We start from the raw sequence: 16,985 nt of genomic DNA on the forward strand, positions 1-16,985 counted from the left end.
AAACTTTGGCAACTGATGAATCGTTTGCAGACACGTTTTCGAGTTTTGGACGGTTTAGAGAGTTTGACAGCAAGGAAGGCACGTTAGCAGTACACAGCGCGGAGGGGAAACGTTCCAGTGCCCCCTTCTTCGGGGTGCAATGGCCTCAAGCGGATTTCCCGGCTTCTGCGGGCGCCGCACATTGTTTTATTTGTTTTGAAGGCTCGGGTTTTGAGGCTGGTCGGAGACACCCACGTGCTCCTGACTCTCATCAGCGTAATGATCGCCTTCGCCAGAGTCGTGTCTATATAAACCACAAAAACCTAATCATTAGAAATCCCAGCCTCCAAAAACCACATTTTAGGTAAAACTGCCGCTTTTTTTCCGCGCTCCTTCATCCTCTCAACCACAACTTTTTGGGGGATCCAAAGTCGCTTTTTTAAAAAACCCATACTGGGAAATAAATACATAAATAAATAGCCATTGAAACATTTTGAATATTTTATTTGGTATTTTTATTTATTTATTTTTTTGCTCAGGGAGTGGTGGAGAAGAAAGCTAAGACATTAGATTTGTTTTTAGATGCAGAATATGTAATAAAAGATTGAAATTCATGGAAAACTGCTGGTTTTTTTCCCAGTAAGGATTTTTGCAACTTATTTTAATCAAACCGACAGTTTTCTAGTCTTTTAAAAAAAAAAAACAAACCTCAAAACTCACTCTTGTTCTCTAAGAACAACGTTTGATATAGGAGAAAAAGCGTTCAGTCACCCATTTGAGTTTCTAAAAAGTATTTTGACAAGTGCCCCCCCCCCATTTTTGGTGTCACTTATGACAAAAAACACCCAAACCCTGCAAAATCTTTTCCCCCCAGGAGCCTCTTTGCAGAGGTGGAGGGGGGAGGGTCGGGGTGGGGGAAGGGAGAAGCGAGCTGAGAAGTCAGCACAGACACTCAAGAATTTTCCTTCTTCCTCTCCTGAAGTTACAACGAAAAATAACGACAGACGCCCGCGGCTCTCTGGCGTCTCCGCTTCAACTCCGACCTGCTGAAAGGGGGCTCCCCGTCCTGGGGGGAGCGGGGAGAAGCGAGAGGACAGGGCCGCCTCTCCAGGCTTCGGGAGCTGCGCTCGCTCGGCGTCCGGGGCTCCTTCTCGCGGCCGGCGGGCGGCGGCAGCGGCTGCGATTCGCAGGCTGGAGACCCGCTGCCCGCGACTTACCTCCTGGCACCTCGAAGCGCGAGGGTCAGGGGAGCTTTGCAAATAGCAGGAGGGAGTGGATGCTAGGAGGAGGCGGTGAGCGGGCCAGAAGAGAAGGGAGAGGAAGGCGCGGAGCCGGGGAGCCGGGCCGGCAGCTGCCGGCCGGGGGAGGAATCCGAGCGCGCAGCCGGCGCGGGGGGAGCGGCGCGGGCGGGCAGTGGCGCGGACGCCTGCAGCCGGGGAGCTGCGCGCGGCGCGGCGCGGCGCGGCGGGGGCTGGCAGCGCGCTGCTGCGCGGGCCCCGCGGCTGGCCTGCCGAACCCACTCCGCGCCAGCGCTGGACTCGAACTGGGCGGGGGCGCCAGCGCACCCAGGACGTGGTGCCCCGAGGGACCCTCCTCTAAGCTGCAAGCTGAAGCCCCCGGCCAAACACATCTCCGCGTCCGTCCGTAGCCGGCACCCCGGGTGTTCCAAAGTCTCGCGCCAGGACCTGAGCCTCCAGGGTCTTCCCACCCGCCGACCCGTCTGCTCCGCAAAGCCACCGCTGGCTCCGTCAGACTCCGCCCGGCAGTCGGCTGCACCGAACTTGATTTCTCACCTCTGCAGCCCCATCACCTCCGTCCTCTTTCCCCCGTCTCGCCTCCACCCCCCCAATTTCCTCCTCCTCGCCCCTCATTTCCACCCTCCTCCCCCTCCCCCGGCCACTTCGCTAACTTGTGGCTGTTGTGATGCGTATTCCCGTAGATCCGAGCACCAGCCGGCGCTTCAGCCCCCCCTCCAGCAGCCTGCAGCCCGGCAAGATGAGCGACGTGAGCCCGGTGGTGGCTGCGCAACAGCAGCAGCAGCAGCAGCAGCAGCAACAGCAGCAGCAACAGCAGCAGCAGCAGCAGCAGGAGGCGGCCGCGGCGGCCGCAGCGGCAGCGGCTGCGGTGGCCGCTGTGCCCCGGTTGCGGCCGCCGCACGACAACCGCACGATGGTGGAGATCATCGCCGACCACCCGGCCGAACTCGTCCGCACCGACAGCCCCAACTTCCTGTGCTCTGTGCTGCCCTCGCACTGGCGCTGCAACAAGACCCTGCCCGTGGCCTTCAAGGTAAGACGCTGCGGCCGCCCCCCCCCCCCCCGGCCCCGGTCCCGGCCCGGCGCCGCGGGACCTTCCCGCGGGGTCTCCGCGTGGCCGCGGCCCGGGCCCCGCCGGCCTCCGAGACCTCCTCCCGAGGCGGTCCCGACGCGAGAGACCCCCGACCCTCCCTCTCGGGGGCCCTCGCGTGCTCAGCCCAGCGACCTCGCGCAGCTCCTGTCCCACCTGTGCCTGCAGCCACCCCCTCAGCCCTGGTCCCCTTGACCGGGTCATCGCCCCGCGAGCCTCCCCGGCCGCGCGCGAACCCACTCCTCTCGGCCGCCTCCCCGCCCCCACCCCGGACTCCAGGTGCCCAGTCCTGACGCCGCCACTCTGATATGCGCCAGCCCGTCCCCGCTCCCCAGAGGCCAGGACCCCCGGCTTTCCGCCCCGGGACGCCCGCGTCCCCCTCGCCCGCCTCCGGGCGGGCCCCTCTCCGCGGGCTGCCGGCGCCGCGCCTCCCCGGGATTCCGCACGCGCGTGCCCTCCGCCCTTCTGCGCGCCCCCTTCTCTGACCCGCGGGAGCCTGGCAGCCCCGACCCCTCCCAGGCGCGGGGGCCGGGGTTTGTGGGGTGCCATGCGGGGCGTTCAAGTCCGGGGCGGGGCGCCGGGTGCCCGCCGCGGCGCGTGGGCTGCATTTGTGGTGAGGGTCCGAGAGGGTCCCTGGCCAGATGGGGGACTCGCGGAGCGCTGGCGGGTAGAGAAGCGGGGGCGTAGAGTCGGCTGGCAGACCCGGGCCAGTTTCCGTTATCGGGAGGAAGGCGGGGCTGTGGCGCGCCCGCCGCAGGGGAGCCCCGGGGCCGGGAGTGCCGGGGTCTGGACTCTGGATCGCGGGGAGGCGCGGGCCCAGACGGGAGGCGGGAGCTCGCGAGGTCTCTGCGGCCGGGACCGGGCGCCTCGCCGCGCCGGGTCTGGGAGGGACGGGGGGAACCTGTGAAACGCCTTCGGTTCGCCCACCTTGAAAACTGAGGTGAAGTGTTGCGGATTGGTCTTATTGCTTTTGAAGGAATTAAACCCCAAAGGTCTTTCCTGCTTCTGAAGAGTGGTGGGAAGCGAGGGCCCGTGACCTGGGCGCAAACGGAGTGACCCCTGGGGTGTGGGCGCGCGCCCCGCGGCCTCCTCCGCGCGCCCGGCCCGTTAGTCTGAGGGACGGTGTCCGCGGGCGAGGCGCGGGCAGGGGCAGGGGCAGGGCGCGCTGAGGGGGCAGGTCGGGGCCCTCTCGTGGGCCTCCTAAACAGCACCGGGACTTCCCCGCGCAGTCCTCGCCAGGGGGAGACGCGGAGCCCCGGGGCAGATACTGAGCCTAAGTGATGGGGAGATGGTTTCCCGGGCCGTCTTCCCTGGCGGGGCTGGGCGCGGGGCATGGAGGGGGCGGTGAGCCTGACAGGGACCCGAGCCCTCTGGAAAGATGCTTCCGGCCGGGTCTGGCCTCTGAACTCGTGAAGGTGGATCCCCTGGGTTATGGGATCTATGGAGAGCAGGGCAAGCAAGGCCCTGGGGTAAGAAAAAAAGGAAGGAATCATGCCAACTCCTTCATTGTGGACCCTGGGGCCAAACTCCCACGGGCCACTGGCGGTTCCCAGTTGTTGATCACCCCTCCCCCCACGCACCAATTCAGATTCCGTGTGTGGGTGGGGTGGAAAGAGAGGGGAGTCCAGGTCAATTAGAGCTGGTTATCTTGCTCGGTCTTATATCAGAACAGAAATCAGAATGAATTGTTGTGGAAAGGGGATGTTGCATTCTGGGGCAAGTTTCATTTTGTAGTTGGCTCAAGAAATGTTTTTTCTTTTTAACCGTCACATTTCTCTTTTTGTAAACCACCCATTTTGTAGGTTGATGTTTTCTTCCTTCCTTGAAATGTGAAAAATTCATATATGTGTAGACACTTCAGTTTTCATGCAAGAGATCTCTTGTACAGTGTTCATTGTTCAAAGGTCCAGAATTTTCTAATTAGGTTTATGTGAGATTGGAAATTTGTTTTTACCAATCTCCGCATCCCTACACCCCGCCCCAACCCCCAGCAAATAAACACACAAACAAAAAAACAGGGTGATGAAATAACAAATAAAACACACTAGGTGCTACAAATCAGGATATATGAAAATGCGTTTTGAAAGATGTCATTTAGCTGTTTGATATTAGATACACGATTTGTTCCCGTAGATGTGTTTAAGGTGTAACTGGCTCTTACAGTTATGATGCTGAATTAATTTTGAGCATTAAGTATTTTGGGTAGAAAGGATGTTTTGGCATAAAGATAGAACACCATTTAGTTTGAGCTATTCTTAGATATTCTGGTTCTATTTAGGTTTTCTTACTACTACATTTTTAAAAAGTTTGTTTGAAAATAAATTGCTTTCTTTGCTATTAATAATAGGTATTGTTGTTTACTTTAAAACCAGCAAACAAAAGCCATAGGTAACACATGACCTCATTAAATTGAACTTTTAATATCAATTGAATAATGACTCGAGTTAACCTAAAACTTGACTTGGCATTTGCCCACTCCCCTACCTGTGTTTAACAAAATTCAAATAGCCAGTAAAATAAAGACCCACTCAATATAGAAGTTTTATCTCTGCTAAAAATGATGTGTAGATACTTGGAACATCATATTTTGACAACAGTCTTTATTGTTTTCATTTGAATGTAGTAGGAACATTTCTCTTTACCTTACTTTTGAGATAAAAGCCCCCAAAACAGCAGACTTTCTTAGTTCTTGCAACATAATCAAATACATCTGCAATGAAGAAAGAATATGAAGAAGCCTCGATTTTAAAAGTGGCGACAGCAGTTTGGCTAGCATTTTGAGAGCTGTATACAAAGTAAATTACAGTGTTGTTAGGTATGTAGTAGATAGGGAAATACATTTAAAAACAGAGAGAGAATGTAATTGTTGAGAGGTCTGATAGTTAAATCAATACAATAATTATTTATTGAGCCCAAATGTCTGTGACACTGAGCTCTGCTCTGCACTGTGAGAGAACCAGAAATGAATTCCATAGATTGAGTTTTGATATGCTGATTTAACATAGTGCATCAAAATGATATTGGATGATATCAAGATGTATGTAATGTATTGGTGGTGCTCATCTTCCCTTGTTTTGGGATTAGACAAGGATACTTAATTCCTTTATACTCAGCATATAAAAATTGCATAAACTAGTATACTTTAAAATAAGTGGCATTGCTTATTGACATTGTATTTTTAACAAAGATCTGCAGTTTTGAAATGTTCAGTCCTCCCAGGTGTCAAGGAAATGGAAATACATATATTTTTAACATTTCTCTCAGCTGTAACTCACCGAAAGCTTAAAATAGTTAGGACCCTTTCTGTCCTAGATAATTCTGGTGACATACAGCAGTTTGCCAAGTTTGTTCATTAATGATCAGGTAGAACAGTGGTGAGAGCATGTCAACCCTGCATCCAGTAGCACCCATAGAGTTAGGGGGTCTGTCAGCATTTCCACCATGAAGCCTGGTGCTCAGGATTCATAACTCGGTTGCTTTAAAGAGCTTCAAGCTGAAACACTATGTAGAAATTTTAAGTCCAGATGTATATTTTAAAACTAAAAGTAGTGCAAAACTATTCCACTGCTTAAGTTAGAGAACACTGGACCGTATATTTACCAATATCATATGTTTTTCTGGCAGTGCTAAAGAAAGAAAACACATTTTAAGATATATAATCTATTACTCATAGTTAATTTTGTATATTTAATGATACCTTTCAGTATTTGTCATAAGTAAGGTTTCACAATGATGAACTAATTTCTATTTGAAAATAACTTTTTCAACATCACTGGCCATTTTTGTCTTCAAAAACAAGTATGCAACTAATAAATATTTGACACTAGTAAATTGCATTTTCCTTACATATTTAATAATCAGATTTTATGTTTGTATCTTTTTATATTTCACTATACCCAAAGAAAGGAAAACAAGTTATTAGACCTGTTTAAAAAATCATTCAACCAAATATACATTGTTAGGCAAAATTATGTAAATCACAATGGAGCCCAAATGATGAAGACATAAGTTTTTGCATTATACCACTAAATGCAATAAAAATTTTAGGATTTATTTATGTAAAACTTACTGTGAAATAATGGAAATCAATAATTTTAGATGGAAAATAAATCCTGAAAATTTCTTAGAAAACATTTGAAAATAGGCATGATATGATATCTTTCATTATTTTTTCTCCTTTGACATTGCTGTTTGTATCATTTCAAAATTTCAGATGCTAAAGGATCTAACCATTGTTAGTTGATCTAAATCAGCTTGAAACATGTTACATTCCCCAGTTAAATTGAACTAATTACCATCAATTTCTCTTTGACATATACTTTAAAAATTATGAAATGTTTTATATTGTATTTTTTTTTCTATAGTTCTACAATTTAAGTGGGACTTCCTAAATTCTAGGTTAAATTCTAAAAATTACTATACTATTTGTGGAACTCTTTGATAGTTCCTTTAAGGTTATTTTAAAATACTTTCCATAGGAATAAATTTTTTCCTTTTTTTGCAGTTACCCCTTTATCTCTCTTTTTACTGCAAAGAAAGATTTGATCATATTCTATCTGGAAAAATACCCATATTTCAATTTTTCTGCAAGTACAATATGCCAGATAATATTGGTCTGTGAAAGTAATAGATCAGATTAGACTCATCTCTGTCAATGGAAATGTCATGGGGAATTTTAATTTTCTCACAATAAGACCATAAAAACAAATTTAAGGGTCCAAGTTAATTCTCCTCTCTTAGAGTACAGATTTACTTATAAGGAATCTCATACAGAATTTCAAAAGCATTTCTAAAATTCAGTATCCTTTTACTTTATTTTGTACAAGCTCCATAGCATGAGATTTAAATGCTAATTATAGTGAGGTGTGCTGAATAAAGGAACTTCTTTCTGTTTTCTGAAATGTCAGGATATGAATTTACTTCCCTCTTTCCCATGAAGTGTTTGAATTTGTAGGTTTACTATTTTAAATATAAATGTTAAAGAGTTCATCACAAATTATTTTTTTGCAAAACAAACATTTGTGTTGGAATTCTATGGAAACAAATATTAATGCATGCTTATTCCTAACTAGTAAAAGCAATTTTTGATTGTTCTCTGCCTCTTCAAATGTTTTCCATTGCTTGGGTTTGGTACAGATGAAATGTGTAAAAATTTCTTGATTCTTCTGTTTTTCTCTTAGATAAACACAGTTGAGAATTTCCAAGGGAACCTTTTTTAGTCAGAGATCTACTTTTTTTTTTTTCTTTAAAGCTTCAAACATGTAATTACTCTTCTGATTGATATGTAGTCAAATACAATACTATCCCTGCTTTTTTTTTTTCTCCCTCAGAAAAAACATTAAGCAATCTGTTTGGTAGGGTGAATAGCAGAAAAAGAAATAATTTATTTGCCCATTGAAATATAGTTCAGCTATAACAGGAAAAGTTGTCGTTATACCTTATTAGTTAGCATTTTTTTTTTTTTTCAGATCGGGTTTTAAGCCTCCTAGAAGACCTATACAATTTGTGATTACCTACTTGTTTTGTTATTAAGTGTAATACGTAAAACATGCGGATATTTAATATGGCCATTATTAGGCTGCTTAAGAAAAGTAAAATGGATTTATGTATTTCACTCTTAGGGATCTTTTCTTTCATATTTTCCCATATTGAATCAATTTTCCTTTTCTTCTAGCTAAAAAGAAATCCATTATGTTAAAAATATTCAGTAAAATAATAATGTCCCAGAACTCTTGAAATTTTTATAATGGGACAGCTTTCTTTACTTTTTCCCTGAAATTTAGTCAGACTGGAGAGAACCCATCGGCAGTCATCCGTTACCCCTCAGCAACACTTAAAACCATCTCAAAACATGAAGTGAAGAATTACATATTCAATTGAACCTTTTAAGGATGTTTATAAGTCACAGTCTATGTTTAGCACCCAGAAGACAAGAAACAGAAGTTAACCTCCTTGTTTTACAAAAAGTACATCACTGCAATTACACTGTATAGTTATATAATATCTTCAACATTTTATAGACTTAAAAAATTATTTCTAGTTTATATTTGAAAACTGTGGTCCTGGAGATGCAGTTCCTTCTGGGAAGGCATAGCAGATGCAACAGAGGTGGGGAAAAAAGTGAGGGCCCTTGAATTTTTGTGCATTCGTTCTCTTCTAAGCAGTATAATTTTTCTTGCGTTCATCAATGTTTTTACTATTAAATTCCATATTTACTTTGACACAGAAAGCCACTCAGCAGGTCTTAAAACGCAGTATGCTGAGTGTAAAAAAGGTCAAATATTCAGATCAATACTGGCAAACATAGTCAATTATTTCAATATTTTCAAATATTCACTTTTGGGTCATGGTGAATTTGAAAGCACATCGCTTTCTAAATCTAGCATTACCTAGATTAGTTGCCTCTTGAGGCACTAGATCAAGTGTGCAGGGAGGAAGTTATATTCACAAGGGAGTCATCTTTGATCTAGGAGACTTCTCACATTGAATGGAATACCCATATAATTGGGTGGGGATACTCACCTGGATTTCCTCTACCCAGGGTCAGAAAAAGTTGGCAAAGACTAGTTTGGAGCAAGGGCACCATGATGATTGCTGTTTTTTCAGAATTTTAGCTGGAGGCATTTGGGGAGCTGTGGGAAGTGGTGCTTGTTTATTTATTTATTTATTTATTTATTTATTTCAAGAATACTTGTTAAGCACTTACTGTGTGCTGGACACTGTTTTGGGAACTGGGTAACTAGTGGTGAAGAGATAGATGAAAGGCCCTTCTCTTATGTAGTCTCCAGTATAATATTACCTGGAGTCCTGGCCACACAGCTTTGGGCTGGCATATCCAAAGGGGCAGGCAGATCACTGACATATGTACATTGAAATATGGAGTGGATTCTGTGGAAATGGTTTCTATCATTTCAGGAAAACTTTGTGATTTTAATCTGAACAAGAAAGTGCTAAAGAAAAGAATTGAGGCGAGAAACAGCCTAAGAAAAAACAATATAAAGCTGGAAAAAAAATTGACAAGTTTTTTTGTTTGGTTGTTTTCTGCTGGAGCAGAGGTTGTGATGGTGGATTGTTAGGGTAGGGCTCATGGGTGGGGGATATTCAGCCCCAAATTATAGTGACGGTGTCTGTTTCATCACAGGATAGGAAATCTGTTTTAATGAGAGTATGTACAAACTGTAATGGGAACATGGAATTAAATGCTTAGGTTTGCCTTATGGAAATCTTGATAGGGGTGGGAGTAGCACTAGATGTGGAAGGAAGAGTAGGATATTTGCCAGGACAGCAAGCATACATGGGTGTTAATGTCAGAAAGTAGTGGGCTACTCTAACTACTAGTCACTGCTCAGTGACCACATGAGCATCAGGAAACTGAGTGAGGAAGAGATGGTAATATTCTGAATATAGAATTGTGCAAGTTGCTGGAGAGAAAGGAATGTTATTGAAGGGAAGGGTTTTGGTAATGGGTTGGTTATACCTGGCAGTGAAGCCCCTGTATTGACTTTCCTTTACCAGGCTGCATGTTAATCACAAGTACTCATTTGCATGTTAAACAACCCTGGTTAAAAGTGTAATCCCTATCCTTGGAGCAGTGAAAATGTTTATTAGCCTCAAAGACTAATTATCCTGGGCCCTTACTTGACTGAGTCAGTCAACCTCAGTTGTTGAAGATTAAGGAGGCAAATTTGCCATTCCAAGACAGGGTAGTAGTTTGACTAAGGGTATATTTTCTATCTGTACCACTTGTCAGCATATTGATTATTGGTCATCGACAATTTTCAGTCCTTTTTTACCTAGACTTTAAGCTTTTGATGGACTTGTATATCCCCCTGGGTCCCACTGCAGAGTGGATATTCAGTAAATATTCTTAAATTAAAAACTGAATATCTAACCCCAAGTAAGGAGATGAAATGTAGTCTTGGGTATCATATCCTATTTAGGCTTCTGTATAGTCAGCAAGGTTTCACCTAATCATCTTCTCCCATGGAGCTGACCAGACTTTCTCTTTTTTAGCCTGTGATCCTGATGAGACCACACCTCAGGGCGCCCCGGCTGCAGACAGGCGGTGCCTTAATGTGTACAATGCAATCTGCAGATGGGACATCAGCCTTCTTTCTGTGGCATAATTCCTATGGACAACCTAACATGGGGATTTAATAAAAATGTACATGTACTCTGTGAAGAATCCAACAACAAATGAAGGAAACTTTTGCCTGCCTTTGAAATGGGTGGACCCTGAAACATTGGTCTGTTTGAAGTGGCATCTCAATCCATATGCAGATGCCTCATTCCTGTCGACCATTATTGGACTAGAGTACCAAGTCCTGATAAGACACATCACTCACAATGAAACTGTATTCTCAGTTTTTAAGCTTTTCTGATATGCCATTATTGCTGCTGTGTTTCCTGTTTTATGTAGGTGGTAGCCCTCGGAGAGGTACCAGATGGGACTGTGGTTACTGTCATGGCGGGTAACGATGAAAATTATTCTGCTGAGCTCCGAAATGCCTCTGCTGTTATGAAAAACCAAGTAGCAAGGTTCAACGATCTGAGATTTGTGGGCCGGAGTGGACGAGGTAGGTCTCTGACTTTTAATAATGATAATGGAATAAACACGTTAAGATCCTCTGATGGACAAGAAGGCTAGTCTTTATACAGACCAGCACCTTCTTTTACTGCATAGAATAACTGAAAATTTTATTTAAAGGCATCCAGATGAAGTTGAGTGTTTTTCTGAGTACTCACTCCTCTTTCATTTTTCAAAAGTGAAATTGAAGATTCAGTGCTTTCAGAAGGACTAACTCCTGATTTTGCTGGATGTGAGCATGTAAGGTAGAGCGAACAAATTGAAAGCTCAAATTCTCAATTATGAGGAGTGAAATAACTGAGAAAATTGAGTGGCAAAAGGGGAAAGATAACTGAATACATTGGATCAATTTCCTGATGATAGCAATTTTGCTCTCAGTTGTTACAAGGATAACTAGCACAATGCTTGTCATTTATTATACATTACCTCTGTGTAAATCTGATTTGATTTACTCATAATTAGAATCTATTTAAAAATCATAGTCTTTTACAGAAGACTTTTCATTTGACTAAGTGAATAATGTATTACTTATGTTAGAATGACTATAGAGAGCTGCCTACACAGATGAATGATTGGGACTCAATTTCCACAGTACTTAAGGGGTTCTGCCATCTGGATCCATAAACAAATATTAGAATTCCTTAAAAGATCACACAAAATAGAAAATATTTCTTTTTAGGGTGTCACAGCTATTTCATAAAGGGGGTTAGTATTTTAAGAAGCAGCCTGTAAGGATACTAATATTTTGGGTTTTATTTACTTATTCTATAGAGAGTCTGTTAATAGTCATCCATTGTAAGTATGATGTTCATTTATTTATTTGTTGAATCTATTATTTTAAGTATTCCATAAGAAAGAGAGAAAAATAGTCCACTAGGACCAAGGTGAAATAAATTGCAGAACCCATGGAATTACTTCAACCCAAGTTTGAATTAGGAAATGAGAAGTATCAATTTTTAAACCATGTCTAATAATTGCTCTTTAGTTTGGATCAGATGTCAAATTATTGCCATTGTAAAAACTTGATAAGGGAAATTCAAGCAAGGCTGTTTCCGACGAGTAGTTTTAGTTTACTTTCTAGGAACAGGGCCAAGAAGTTGTACTTTTTTATTTAAAAAAAATGATGCATGCTAATGAGATACTGTCACTGAAAGGTTGTTTGAAATAAAGTGAGGCTCAGAGCCTCTGATGGAATCAAAACTAAAGGGGTTATCTCTGCATCAGGTTTTAGTTTACTTTCATTAAAAGAAAAAAAAAGACACATCCTAATCTCACTATTGAATGATTAGGTGTGAAGTGTGTATGTGTATATATTCATCCGTTCCCTCTCCCCCTCATCCCTCTCAGCCTCTGCTGCAGGTCCATTGTACAATTAAAGCTTCTCTTTTTCTGGTAAGAAGAAATATCTGAACATGAAGATTTACCTGTATGCTCTGAATTGAATCTTCTTATGTACTATTACTTTTTTTTTAACTTGAGTAATGAATTTCATTTTTAAAAGTTTGAAGCTATACTTTATTTTACTTTACAGGTTCAAGCTAGTGTTTTCATTTATCTTGCATTTGTATTATAGAGATGCTGTATAACTTTTCTCTGATCAATTTGAGTAGAAACTATGGCAAAGTGATAGTGTACTTTGTAAACCCTCAACATATTTATTTTAGAAACTTCAAAGAGAAACAAAGGGTGTGCACTGTTTTACTATATTGGCTTTCTGAGTTTTGGCTGGTTTCCCAAATAGCAATTTTTATATTTAAAAAAAAAAAAAGACAGACTTAACTGCTTGCAGACTTTTCACGCATGGAAGATGAAGAAAGCTTCTTTTGATGAAGTGTAATTATGTCCAAACAGAGCTGACCCCCTCCCCCTATATTTCTTATGATCTTAACTGAAGAAAGTAGGATTTTTCCTTTGAAGCAGCCGGGACTTGGTGGAGGATCTGAAATGCTACAGTCTGCTGCCAGAGGCAGGATGGAGAAATTGGTCCAGACTTGTCTTCGAGACTTAGATTGGGGGTGAGGGGGAGCGGGTGGAGAGAGAAAGAAAAATTGATTTATCACTAATAATAGATTTTAGTATCACTACATTAACATTTTGTGAAAGGAAATGGTAGTATCAAACTGAAATGAAGAGGAAAAAAAAAGACAGCACTGATAAGAGATATCACTCTGATGAAATAAGGGTCAGTTTTTCAGTGTCAGGAAACCTTTTAACCTGCCTGTGTACCTGACCCGCTTTCCAGCTTCCTCTTTGGTTTTCACAACTTCTACATTTCTCTTCAGTGATTAAGTCTGTATCAAACACGCTGTTACCATTGCATTCCCCCCCCCCACCAGCTACTTAAATTTTCTATTTTCAGTAGCATTCAAAAATAAAAAAAACACCAAAGTTCCTGGAATGTTATACTCCTTCTTTTCTCTGGTAGAAATATAAACTCTCAGAAATTGAAAAACCGTTTCAGATCTATAATGGAGCCACATCAGGACTTTGGCATTGGTGTCATCTGATGAGTGTGTCTTAAGGAAATGTTTTGCAGTAAAAGTAGAACATCAATGAAACGTGCATTAAGTTATGGGTGGCGTGTGGTTTTAACTTTTTTTTTCTCCTTTATATTTTGAAGAAGTGTTTAAAATGACTTTGGTCCTTGAGTTTTCTTGGTGTGCTTCCCGCTTTTGACATCGAACATGCTGCTTTTAATTTATAAGTATTTTTAAGTACCTATAGTGTACAGGGCATGGTACAAATTCCTGCTTATAGTCTTCCCTCCCTGAATATTCCTGACAGCCCCTCAGGCTGAGTTGGAATTGTCTATTTTTTTTTTTTGTTAAAAATTTATTTATTTATTTATACAAGCACTGGGTACAGTCAGAAGCGCAGTGAGAGAATTCACCAGAGCCAGAGCAGGGAACAGAACAGGCAGACTGATGAAATACACGGCTGAGGGGAGCAGCGGGCACGGCAGGAGAGGTCTGCACGCCATGTGGGACCCTTGCCAGCAGCTGGGGATCAAACCGGCGCTGCAGAGACTGCAGGCAGCTTCGCAGCCCAGCGTTCAACCGCTGTGCCACCAGGGGAGGCCCTGGAATTGTCTTTTAATGACAGTTTCTGTTATATTAGAAAATTCATGATTTGAGGACATGTTCCAGAACTAGTTCTCAGATAAAGCCATGGATGATACAGTTGTTTAATGACTCCTGGCTTCCTAAGAACCAGCATTTTTAAATAGGAGCCTCCATTTTTATCGCTTACGGAAAATGATAAAAATGAAAGCTGGATAAAGTTTTTATATGAGGAAATAGTGAATGCCCACAAAATCATTTGATTTAGGAAATGGATCATTATTATAAGTTAAAGAACCAATTACCTAGTTGGGTAGTAGTTTCTGGAGGCTTCCTGAACTTTATATTCATGTTTCTTCTGAAGGGGCAATAAGAAATAGAAGGCAACTCCTTGATTTTTGTTTTAGTTGTTTAAACTACATATTGATTTCCTGGGATTTGATTGTAGGAGACCATCGTTATGCTTAAATATTTGTTTCCTTTCCCCAAACCTATCTCTTTTGAAAAAGAACTCTATTGAAAACTACTGCTGCTTTGAACATTTAGATGCTTTTTATACCATAGAGTTAATTTTATAATTGGCTTTGTTCCTTCATGAAGTGTTTCTCTACATTTAGGAGAAGCATTGATAACTTTAAATATCCTAGGTGATATTTAAAGAATATCCTAGGAATATTCTCAGAACCAGTTTAGATAATGAATGGGCAGAATCTTTGGCAGGTTATTTATGACATTAAGGACAATTGAGAGATAGACACCCCTGATTTGTTAGGATGGGTGCTTGGATGATAGCTGTCTTCTAAGCGCGCCTTTGGAGCCACTGTTAGAAATGCAGTCTTGGCTCTGGGATCAATCTTGGCTAAATGGCATCTTTTTAATATAAATCAACTTTTTTTTAAGAGTTTTTTTTATTTATACAAGAACTGGGGTACAGGTCAGAGGTGCGGGAGGGTGAGAGGATTCACCAGAGACAGAGCAGGGAGCAGAACAGACAGATGGACCAAAGACACTGCTGAGGGGAGCAGCAGGCGAGGCAGGAGAGGTCTGCCACACCATGTGGGTTTCTCCCTGGCGGGCCGGGAATCGAACCCGTGCTGCAGAGGCTATGGACAGCTTCACAGTGCGGCACTCAACTGGCTGAGCCACCGGGGAGGCCCAACTTTCAATTTACAGTTGGTTTATCCCTACAGATCTCTCCATTGTTTGCAGGGCCTGATCTGAATCCAGTGGCTTCCTGTTCAACTTTCTAATCTCCATTTCTGTACATTTTTCAATTTTCTGTAACTAGTTTAGACTGCTGGCTGCCTTATTCTTCTGGTTATTCTTAATGTTTGTAAAAAACAAAACCCAGCAACAACAAAAACATTGTTCTCTAACCAGACAATTAAATTACTTAATTCCATGTAGCATCCAATACATGTGGATGAAATTTGGTGTACCTATGATATGTTGAAATAAAATGTTCTCATCTTATCTACTAAGATACTACCTTAGTAGATTCTATTTACTGTTTTGATCTTATAGAACTGATTGGGGCACATGTAGAAATAATTTACCTATTAGTTTTCTTTAATGATCTCTGGAAAAATTAAAATAAGAGCATTTTTATCTAACATTAAATTTTAAAGTCTAGAAGACCTCTGTTTAGATCCTGATATTTTCTACTTAATTACTTATGTGAATAAATTACTAAGCCTCTCTGGGCTTCAGATTCCTCATTTGTGAAATGGGGGTGATAAACCCAACTGGGTAGGATTAAATGAGATGACGTGTATGAGTGACAGGCATTTACTAGGTTTCTAATCAATATCCATCTTTCCCTGTTTCCTCCCCCCACCCTCCTGCCCAATTCCTGTCTTTCCTTTCTTTTTTTTTCTTTTTTCTTCTTGGCCATGGAAAAGTATAGCCAAAGAGACTTAAAACTATAGATACTGAGTAACAAATGATGTGTGTTTTAAACATATTTTAGGAACTTACATGGTTTGGGTTGAAAACAAAACCCATTCACTAGACTTGACAGCCAAAGACCTGTTCTACATTAAGTTTTGAATATAACCTGTTCCATATTAAGCTTTGAAAAGATTGCATTAAACTTTGCATTGCTACATATTGTTTAAGATTTGTGTTTTGATTTAATACCCTCAGCCCTCAGTAAAGGGAAAAACAGTCTCTGACCAAAAAACAAAGCAAACTAAAATGAGCTTTTTAAAGGTCCGTTATAGGAGCAGGCTAAATGAATACTCTGGCCTGAGATTGCTGAATGTTTTATTGAGTCACTGTTTCACGCCCACCTTTTCCTGTCTTGTAACAGTTTGCAGTTTTGACTATCTGACATGACTAACCGTTGCAAATCTAACTGATTACAACTGTCAGTGAGTCTGTATAACAGAGTCTATCTTCTTCTGGAGAAAGCAAACCTCCAAATCTGCTACCAAATTTTTCCCTGTCCTCCCTCCACCCCCCATTCATCACCTTTAGCTCATTTATTTGAAACATCAGATGTGATATTTCTATGAAGAGCACCTTCTGCTAAAAGTAAAAATTTATATTTATATTGGGAGACGTCATGCACATTTAGCAAAAAGCAAGTAACTGTCAGGGAGAGAGTTATTTAAAGATTTAACAGCAAGGAGGTATGTTAGGGGAGGGGGGCGGGGAGGAGAAAAACTTTGTTCCAGTAATGATGAAATCATCATACCACAGGCACATTAAGGCCAGGACAGGAGACACTGGCTCCTGTTAAAATGATTCCCATAAGAACCGTCCTCTTTCATCTTCTTATTGTAGTGCAGTTAAGCAAATGAAATGCTAAAGCCATGTGAAGTAAATAACATAATCAACAGTGATTTACTATTGTTCTCTCATGGGGTCGTGACCTAATCCTAAATAAAGACTTCTAAAATTGTCTGTGCTGGATGTGTTCCTGATGTTGGAAAAAACTGAAAGGAGAGAGAACCCTCCTTAAGTGGATCGGGGTTTTCGTTTTCATTACAGCTATTGCTACTGAGCAGCTT

General features: G+C 42.3%; 1 protein-coding gene across 9 annotated transcripts in view; it reads left to right on the forward strand.

Annotated features, from left to right (window-relative positions):
- Positions 1 to 1,554: 1,554 nt before the first annotated feature.
- The window catches only part of RUNX2 (RUNX family transcription factor 2), a 294,868-nt gene continuing 279,437 nt past the window's right edge, over positions 1,555 to 16,985 (forward strand). For all 9 annotated transcript variants that reach the window (XR_008553226.1, XM_054698837.1, XM_054698839.1 and 6 more), the window contains exons 1-2: positions 1,555 to 2,268; positions 10,745 to 10,901. Coding sequence is in view for 8 of the 9 variants with exons in the window: in XM_054698837.1 (XP_054554812.1) it covers positions 1,903 to 2,268; positions 10,745 to 10,901 (523 nt within the window). In the remaining variant the exon portion in view is untranslated. The remainder of the gene's footprint in view (positions 2,269 to 10,744; positions 10,902 to 16,985) is intronic.

Source organism: Talpa occidentalis, unplaced genomic scaffold (genome assembly GCF_014898055.3).
Source record: "Talpa occidentalis isolate TD23 unplaced genomic scaffold, MPIMG_talOcc4v2.1 talOcc4.2, whole genome shotgun sequence".
Classification (NCBI taxonomy): domain Eukaryota; kingdom Metazoa; phylum Chordata; class Mammalia; order Eulipotyphla; family Talpidae; genus Talpa; species Talpa occidentalis.